At 37.3% G+C, this 10,051-nt stretch overlaps 1 protein-coding gene across 1 annotated transcript; it reads right to left on the bottom strand.

Moving 5' to 3' along the window:
* Nucleotides 1-1,298: 1,298 nt before the first annotated feature.
* Nucleotides 1,299-4,942, bottom strand: fxyd6 (FXYD domain containing ion transport regulator 6). The gene is made up of 7 exons (XM_054605162.1): nt 4,894-4,942; nt 4,382-4,405; nt 3,538-3,573; nt 3,322-3,396; nt 3,011-3,047; nt 2,847-2,896; nt 1,299-1,368 (listed from the first exon to the last, which is right to left on the bottom strand). The coding sequence occupies exons 1-7, from the start codon at nt 4,940-4,942 to the stop codon at nt 1,331-1,333; spliced, it is 309 nt and encodes a 102-aa protein (XP_054461137.1). The 3' UTR covers nt 1,299-1,330.
* Between the last annotated feature and the right edge of the window lie 5,109 nt (nt 4,943-10,051).

The following is a 10,051-nucleotide window of genomic DNA, read 5'->3' as shown; positions in this document are numbered from 1 at the left end:
AATTGAACACAAAAACACATTCTTGTGAGTGGTCAGACACTTTTATTTGTTTCTGCCAAAAGCACAACAGGTGGCTACACAACAAGGCCTCATGCGTAAAATGAACATAACGTTTAAGTTTACAGAAGTCGTCTTTAAAACACTTAGAATTAAGATTGGTGAAAGCCTGACCTGACAGGATATTCACAACAAGGATTGTTCTTTTTTTTTCTTTCGCTATGATTCGGCTTACATTAGCCTACTATTAATGTAGTCTTCCACATATATATTGTCAATTTTACATTTCACTTCTCTCAAACTCAGTAACAAATCTTTTCCTCTTTTTCTCAGAAATGTAATACATGTATGGCCACTCAAAGCATAATGGCATCAGAGAGACTGCAAGCAATTTAATAGACAAACAAGACAGAGAAAAGACAGAGACCCAGGCATAGTAGATTTGCGGCAATTGTGAGTGTGTGCAGGGGAACTAATCATAGTCTGCTGGAGAGTAGTTAATCCCGGCGGAGCCAGTGACAAAGCGATGAAGTAGATGTGTGGAGAAGAAGGCAGTGAAACAGCTGATGCAAGAGCTCCCTCCATTTTGGATGGTAAAACACTGCAGTGGAGGAGCTCATGCAGATACCTGCAAACCATTACTGTGCTCAGTCAGAGAGCTGTGGCAGCTAAGATTGTCTTATGTAAGGCTCATCACATTTACATGTAGAGATACACATGCACTTGCGATATATACACAATCATATATATATATACAGGATATGCACACCAGATACCCTCATGTGCACGCAAACCAACCATTCAATGGTCAACCTAAACGGTGGATTTTTAACTGTAAATCTTATCTGTAACCTATCTGTATTTATATATGTAAACTGTTATATGTATACAGTATATATGCATGTATGCTATAATCCAAAATGACAAACATTATCCAGGACAATTGACAAAATAAACAACAAACATATTCTAAAATCCGAAAGGCAATAAATAGATATAAATACAAAACAAAGAACAGCAGACCACATAACATTAAAACTTCTTCTCGGGCTTCAAAGACAATCTTGTGTCGAAGGTGCTACTGGCTAATATAAAGAACCGGAGTGAGAGACTGTCACAGAAAGGCACAGGAACAGACAAAAGCACTGAGGGACTGGCACGGTCACAACGGAGCACAACAAGCTAAAGGTTTGTCTCAGAGGCTCAACATTTTATATACAGTACATATTACATCTATTACAAACATATACCTTCCCTCTTACCCTTCCATATAACCACTTATAATAATCACCCATCGTCATTTCAGAAGGCAGCTCAGTCCGGTGGAGTTGCCTCAGTTCTCTGCTGGAGTCTCTTTGGCAGCCTCAGCAACTGAAAGAGGTCAAGGACGAGCAATTTAGTTGAAGCACTGGTGAAAAATATGAAACTTGCCTAAATATTTCAGTCCTTCTCTCTCTCAGTCATTCACTTAAATGAAATAACTCGAAGGACTGGTGACAGCCCTGCTACTCACTAAGAGTTGGTAATACACAATATTTAAGATTGTGACATTTTTCTAAAGAACTCTATGAGCTTTGTTAATAACCCTCTACCACTAAGAATGTTTACTCAAATACAAGCAAGTTCTTTTTTTTTATTGTGTTATTGCTACTTTTATATGAGCAAAGGATCTGAATACTTATCCTGCTTTCTGTCTTCAACCTTTGAAATGTTAAGAATACTTATGCAAATACTGTTGGATTATAGGTTTAAATTCCCCCATTCTATTTTACTCTACTATTATATTCTATTGCAATCTCAGAGCTTTCAGTTTGACAATGTTGATGTCGCATTTGAAAGTTTATTTCATTTAAAGGGATGACAACTAGGACTATCTTCAAATGCAACTGGGAGGGATATTAAACAGTCCATGCTTTAAACAACAATTAAAGGGACAGTTAACCCCAAAATGGTAAGATACATATTTCCATTTAGCTGTAGTGCTATTTATCAATCTATTGTTTTGGTGTGAGTTACCTTGTTTTAGAGATGTTGGCCACAGAGATGTCTGCCTTTTCTCAAATATACATCAATACCTGTTAGTCAAAATATTCCAAAGATCTTGGTATAAACATTTTTATGTCAGAACAATAGGTGACAGAAAAAAGTTTCTCCATGAAACCGTTCACGACAAGGTCTGCTTTGAGCACCATAAGCCGAAATGGTCGGAATATATTCAAGAGAAGGCAGACATTGCCACAGCCGATATTTCCAAAACCTGGCAAGTCACACCAAAACTAATCTATATATAAATAGCACTACAGGTAAGAGATAAGAAAATATGTATTCTGGATTTTGGGGTGAAATGTCCCTAAAATGTTATCATACACTTTTTTGAGAAAGTTTTGACTAAAAATGTAAAGGTGACAAAGTTCTCAACAGCTGTTTGCTGATTGATTTCTTTACGTTATTAAAGTAAGTTTTAACCTTGGAAGGTATGAAGTCAAACTTGTGATATGCCTTGGAGAAAGGTCAGCAGTTACTTAAAGTTTATACAACCTCAATGTTATTTCCCCGAGCGCTTCATTGCAGCCCACTGCTCCTCCGGGATGGGTCAAATGCAGAGAAACGAATTTCCCCATTGTGGGACTAATAAAGGCTTAATTATTATTATTATTACTATTATTATTTCTCTCTCACAGACACATACAATGCAGTTCAAACTGTACGGACACATGCACACATAGCAAATGGCCCCCCTCCTCCCCTGTGCTAGGCGCACTCCCAAAGGGAAATTCAATTATGGATGTGTGTCTCGGGGTGAGCTAGAGGTGAGAGGAGCTGACGGAGAGTTAAAATGTGCATCTTACCCTTGGAAACAATCAGGTTCTCCTCCTGGACCTCCTCATCTCTAGGGGCCCTGAAGAGAGGATCAAGTCATAGTAACCATATCATGTTGTATGAAAAAAAAACGTTACAAAACCAAGTCTTTGTTTTCTTTATTGTTTATAATCAGAGATGTACACTGACATACCTGGGCTTCTGGTTGATACTGCAGCGGCATCGTCGACCTAGAAATTTGAGAAATCATTAGCTGTTTTCAGCAGAGGTCTAATAAATTGGATTAATTCTACAGTATGTGTCATCATTGTTAACCCTATGATAAAGATATATATAATATAATACCTTATAATTAATAAAAAATAAACTGTGAAAACAAGAAGGCGTTGTAACATAGTGTGGAAATAATGATTCATTCAATTACTGATAATTATCTCTAATTTGATTGTAACACTCAAATACTTTGAGTAATAAATGATACCGACACAAAAGAGGTTAACTTACTAAGGATGAGAAGAATGCCCAGTGTGAACAGCACCACGGCAAATGCCAATCCCCAAATCCTCAGGCTCTCATAGTCTACGGAAGAAAATTATGGCAGAATTAGAAGTACAGGAGAAGAAGGGGGGAATTAAATCAATGTGCCATTCATTTAAAAAGTAATTTTATGTGTAGAGACTGGACAGCGCTTATAGAAAACACAGATTTTTCTAAACTTACCGTAAATAAATGGGTTTTCAACTGTCTCCTTGCCATCTGTAAACAAGTAATAAACCAAAATTTTAGAACCAATGTGTTCAAATTTGATCAATGTGGTTAAAAACACAACAAAAGACAAGTTAGATGAAAACTATATTTTCTAAATTCTAAGCCTGTGTCTCTGTGTTGATTTTTTCAACACAGAAATTGTTCCATACAAAATGTATTTTTTTTTTGTACTTTTACAAAAGATTCCCTCTCTTTCTTCCTCCTGTAAAATGTAAAACAATTTTGGACGGCTCATCTTGAACTTGGAGGCAGTTTCACAAATGTTCCCAATGAATTGTGATTTGGGGTGAATAGCTTACCTCGCCCATGATATAAGACCAAACTTGCTCGTTAGCTTGTGTGGGTAGCTAGGAGAGCAATATTGTAATATTATAGAATAAGGTGAGCATTTAGATTTCAGTTATTTATTACCAAGAATATGGATGAGGTCTAAATTGTTAATTTAACCGGTTACCACTCCTTCCTGATGAGCTTTACTGTTAAAAACATATTGCTATAGCAAACACTCAATGCATTACAAGTTATTATATTGTAATGTATTAATACAGATTACTTATCAGCTCTCTTTCCTACCAAACAACCCGGGCATCTCTTCAGCAATGATTTCAATCTATAAAATAATCTATACAACACACAGTTGGGTCTGGTCATTCTTGGGCTTAATCCATATATCTGACTGGTCGCTGTAGTAGAGCAATCCATAAGGGTCTGATTTGATCTGGAAACCAATAGAGCCATCAATGTGGCTGTTCGGACTGCGTGTGACCCCATTAGAGACGACATCAAGTGTACTCACCCTGCGCACTTGGGTCTGACTCAGCTGAAAGGCAGCGCACAGAGGATGTGGTTTGGGTTGGAGGGTGGAAGAAAAAAACAGAAAAGGAGAAACACAGAAAATAGTGGGTGACTGTGAGTGAGAAATACATCAACATATCATGTATTTATCTATCTTTGCTTTTTTCTAACACAAACTCCAGGTGTCATAATATAACAGGTCACAGCACTGCAACACATCATCTATTTGAAGTGTGTGACTGTGTGAGCATGTGTTTATGTGTTTTACATGTAATCATACACTCTTAACAGACCTCACACATACACAGTCAGTGCCACAGAAAACCTGTGAAACCCACACACAAAGCCCCAAAGCAGTAATTGATGTTTTTCTGCGAGCCCACACCCAGAGAGTGCCTTTTCATGTAACGTCACTCGCTGCACTGCCTCCCTGTGGACAATTGCTGCATGCAAGCATGTGTGTTTGTATGCATGTATGTGTGTGCTTGTGTGAGTTGGTGGGGGGGGACTTACCAGCCACACACACCAGGAGTGAAGAGAGGAAGAGCAAAATAGTTTCCATGGCAACTGTTGACATAGAGTAATAAAGAGGGAGGGTGAGAGTGAATGAAAGAAGGATAGAAAAAAATACAGTGAAAGAGGTCTGTTTTAGTAAGCTGCACTACTCCAGCAAATATATTTCCCTGTAACAACAAACACATGTACACATCCAGTTTATACACACAACACAAGCAGACATTCAATATAATATGTGTAAAATGGGAGTCACATCAGACAGCACTGGCTAACCCCCTGGAGTTTAACTGATATAAAAGGCCTACAGATGTAGTTTTTATCTTGCATAGCGATCTATGTTCAAAGCCTGCACACATGTTCTCTTCTCCTGGCAGAGATTACTCTTTCCTCCCTGTGGGAATCACACAACCTTGGCCTATTTCCATGTAGGCTTCAGTGCACACATGCAAACTGTGTCTCTTACAAAATGTGAGGATCTAACTTATCTACAAAATGATCATGGCAAACACAAAAGGAAAACTGAACAATCTGCAGTAAAACATGTGTTCTCAGGCCATGGAAGCATTTGAAACAAGTCCAAAAGTTGTCTTTAGCTGGTGCTTTATCACTCTTGTTTGACAGTGCCACCTGGCTGCCTACCTCTCCGCTTACATGGCATCTGACTGACTGTCCATGTGATTATCAATTGTAGAGAACAAAGTGCACTTAAATTAAATGATGAGTCCATTATAGTAATTAGCAGAAATACCAGGGTAGCATTCCTGCCCAGTTTCCGTTTGTATGTTAGCGCTTCGAATATTTGGTTTGTGAGTCATTGAGCAACCGATGCTAACAAGGACATTTATGAAATAATGTGACACAAGATGACAACAGATGAAACGAAAGCCTCTGGCATCCATTAGACTAATGGCATCTAACCTTAAAATGAAAATAAACCCTATCTGACCTTGGATTGAATAGTTAAAGGGACAGTGATTAACATTTAGGGGGTGTTATTGGCAGATATTAAATATAATATTCACAACTTTTAACCAGTGTATAATCACCCAAAAGTAAGAATTGTTATGACAGTCGGCCACCGCTGCAATATTTACACAAGCACAGCATGAAAGATCGGCCAAAATATTTTTTTGTAAATTTCTCTGCTGGCTGATACAAAGCAGCAAGAAGGACAGAAGTCAGGAGGAATAACTGTTGTAAACATAACTGTCTACAATATTAAGCTATATCCTAACTTGCTTTTATAAATAACTTTCAATTATGTTCTGAATTTTTTTTTCAATTGTATATATCTTTTTAAAAACAATTATTTATTCATGTAGAAGAAAATAGCATTGATCAGAGTAGTCCGTAGTTGTACTAAAATCCTAAAGATACCTATGTTCCCTCCGGCTGAGTTAAGGGGTATTTCTTTGGTTGCAACCTGCCACAAACCACTAGATGCCACTAAAACTCTCACACTGTCCCTTTAATTGGAATTTATTATTCTCAGTTAGTTTTGATATGTATGAATGAATGTGGATGTGCATTGATATGTTTTTATTTTTTGGGTTCCTACACCGACATTTTGACCCAAATTTTGATTAGAAACTCTTTTGTTTCTAAATTGGCAGTAGTCTTTACTCCATATATGTATATGTACTGAAATACTAAAGTCAATCAACATTCATAAATATGGTGACAATAGAAAATTTCAGTGAGGATTCTTATTCTCACTCAAGACTGACATCTCTGAAGTTTTTCTCAAGGTGTTTTTAACCGTCACGGTGTAGGTGTTGTGAAAAATAAGGTATTATTCAGAGTGGCACTCTGAATAATACCTTATTAATAATAAATAAATAAGTCTAGTTAAAACAAGGCCAATATATGAATAATCCGTTATGAAAATATAGTCTTTAAAGGCATGTCTATCAAATAATTGATGGCGTCCCCAAACTATACATCACTTCAGACACATAATAAACACTTATCCAGATCGAATAGCAGGTGGCAAAACTGCTCACGCTTAGACAGGTGTGCCCTTTATACGGCAGATTATTGCTGCCACCATTACAGAAGGAAATTTGTTCTTACAATAACAACAAACTTTTCTTGTCTTATGATTCTTCTCACCAATCAAAATATGTCTCTAATGTTATCATGACATTCTCTCATCATTACAAGTTACAAAATTACAAAAAAAAAAATCATGAAACCATTCTCATAAAAACATATAACTTTTTCTAGTTATTTGACAAAACCATTGTGTTATTTCACAAAACCAGCTTTAACATTCACTAGTTAGCACTCTTAAAGTTGCTTGTAGATGTAAATGTGAGTAAGATTGTCTGTCTGTGTCCGCCCTGTGAGAGACTGTGGACCTAGTCAAGTATTACATCAGTGTTATCTGTACTGCTTTAGAGTGCTGCAAGTAACAAATTTCACTGACTAATTGATTCCATCATTATTCAATCATCAGCATCACTGAAAGATGGTTTGCTTCGAATAAAGTCTCCATTAGCTAACTATAACCCTCTTCCATCGCTGATAGGAAACTTAATTTAGAAAACTTAATTTAGAAACATGAATTTGCATCGGGCAGCTACAAAATTTTCCTAAATAACATTAAAGATAGCTCTGTTAATCTGATACTAATGGAAGGGCAATTACATGATGCCCTATTGTGTCTCCTCTCATGAAGACACTTCTTAATGGCATAGATAAGACAGTGAGTGGTAAGGGTTATTGTTGGACGACCTCCACTGGTTCTGGAAAAACCAAAGATAGTCCGGGGTTAAAGGCAAAACAATCAGTCAGACTCAAAACGCTGTATTTCCATTCACACTGCAATACCTGATCCCTTTTCAAGGACAAATAAGCAGACCTTTATGCGATAAAAAAAATCAGTTTAAAAGAAGATTTGTATTGATTATTGACAGTAATATCATTTTAGATAATATCAGAGAATTTCATCCTGATTGACAACAAAATACCATGTGATATGTTATACAAGTTGGTTTGAGAAATGTAACCAAGTGGGAGCATTTTGCAGATAAAAACAAAAGTTTTCTGGTTGTAATGTTGACATTGTTGCTAAATGCATTTATACATACCTTTAACAATTTTGTACAACAATTTCTTCCTATACACCAATAACCACATTTTTCAGTTTAGTTCTATTTTATTTCTTATTTTTTAAAACATACTTTTCTGACCCTCACATTAATAAAGAAATAATGAGATCCCAGTAAACAATAAAACTGTTGTTAGGATGTAATATGTATCTCTTTTCTGTGGGTCAGTGTCACACGTTTCTCCCTTGAGAATCCTTTAGGGTGTTTGGCAGCAAGGCACTGCCAAATGTAATGATTCAGGCTGCTATTCAGTTGCAGCCTTTCTCCGCCCTGGTATCATACATGACACCTAAGCAGATGCCACTCCATCTTTCCTTAACTGCTCTATTGTTTAGCAAATATCAAGTTCCAGAGCCAAGCTCCCCTTTGTCTGTGAGGAGAGGACAAGAAATGGGCAGGCAGAGTGACAGTATCTGTTTGGGGGAGGACAAGGAAATAGCAGGCAGCAAGGCTGTTTTCTGTAATGTGGGGACAAGAAAAAGGGGCAGGGTTGAAAGAAAGCAGGAATGGAAGAAGAGCAGACAGGGACACACATTGTCTAGTAGGAGAGTGCAGACAAAGGGCATGCAGAGGAGTAAGGGCAGGTGAAGGGCACTCTGTTGTATGATAGTGGCATTTCCAGTATAAGATACACAGAGCGATAAAAAGCAAGTTCAGGAAATGTGGTGGGGCAAATGTGACATGGGAGAGGAAAAAATTGGAGGCCAATCAAAGGGATAACACAACCAAAAGCAAATGGAGCAGTGAGATGATAAAGTGGACTACAGGGCAGCAAATATAGATTAAACATTTGACATCATACTATTTATGTGTGAGTCTCAGACAAGCTTAAGATCAGCGAGACACAAACATAAAAAATGACAGTTTCAATGATGACTTTAAAGTAAAAGTGGACAAGGTCACAAAGGAAAAACTATATTCAAATGACTGATGTGCCTGCAGTTTTGATTGTATGTGTTTTTTTACATGAGACCACACCCCATCAAATGCTGTTATCGCTCATTTGCTCAGGATCCTATTCTCACCACAATGACAGAGATTGAGTGATATTTAAATTAAATTGTGGTCCTTCTCCCTTCCTTGCTGTTTATGTTTTACTGTCTGATTGCTGTAATTCTTGGACGTGCAGCTTCAGCAGAGTGCTGAACAGTCGCTGAGACATGAATAAAATATAGATTAAACATTTGACATCATACTTGTTATGTGTGAGTCTCAGACAAGCACAAGATCAGCGAGACACAAACATCAAAAATGACAGTTTCACTGATGCCTTTAAAGTGGACAAGGTCACAAAGGAAAAACTATATTCAAATGACTGATGTGCCTGCAGTTTTGATTGTATGTGTGTTTCTTTACATTGGACCACACCCCACCAAATGCTGTTATCGCTCATTTGCTTAGGATCCTATTCTCACCACAATGACAGAGATTGAGTGATATTTTGTATAATATGTGTATTTATTGTCTGTGTCTGTGTAGTTGAGCTGCTGCAACACTCGAATTTCCCCCATGGGGATCAATAAAGGAATATAATAATATTTAAATTAAATTGTGGTCCTTCTCCCTTGCTTGCTGTTTATGTTTTACTGTCTGATTGCTGTAATTCTTGGACGTGCAGCTTCAAGTGAAATACTGCCCTTTTAAAATTTCTGTGGCATTGAGACATTATATAAATCAGTTTTGTTGTATGATTATTTATGTGTGTGTCTAAACTGTCATGTTGATTTGTATCATTGTGCCAAATCACCATATTTCACTCTATGCTTCTGTGTGTGTGTGTGTGTGTGTGTGTGTGTGTGTGTGTGTGTGTGTGTGTGTGTGTGTGTGTGTGTGTGTGTGTGTGTGTGTGTGTGTGTGTGTGTGTGTGTGTGTGTGTGTGTGTGTGTGTGTGAAGGACATCTGGTTGGTGACCAATGAACCTGAGGCTTCTCCAGTAAGTATTAAAACAAATTAAATGCAAAAGTCCCAGTTTAAATAAAAAAAATAATTTGTTCAACATTAATATATAATGTAGGGCAGCTAAATAGGTCACACCAACAGGT

The sequence above is a fragment of the Anoplopoma fimbria genome, chromosome 1, assembly GCF_027596085.1.
Source record: "Anoplopoma fimbria isolate UVic2021 breed Golden Eagle Sablefish chromosome 1, Afim_UVic_2022, whole genome shotgun sequence".
NCBI classification, from domain to species: domain Eukaryota; kingdom Metazoa; phylum Chordata; class Actinopteri; order Perciformes; family Anoplopomatidae; genus Anoplopoma; species Anoplopoma fimbria.
Note: the sequence above shows the minus strand (reverse complement) of the source record. Positions and strands in the feature narration are given on the sequence as shown.

Bases quoted from the DNA above. Each gene is read 5' to 3' on its own strand.
- fxyd6 (XM_054605162.1), bottom strand. From the start codon at position 4,942: ATGGAAACTATTTTGCTCTTCCTCTCTTCACTCCTGGTGTGTGTGGCT. The intron at 3,574-4,381 runs GTGAGTACACTT...ACTTGTTTACAG, and splicing joins GTCAGACCCAAGTGCGCAGG to ATGGCAAGGAGACAGTTGAA. The intron at 3,048-3,321 runs GTAAGTTAACCT...TCAAATTTCTAG, and splicing joins GGGCATTCTTCTCATCCTTA to GTCGACGATGCCGCTGCAGT.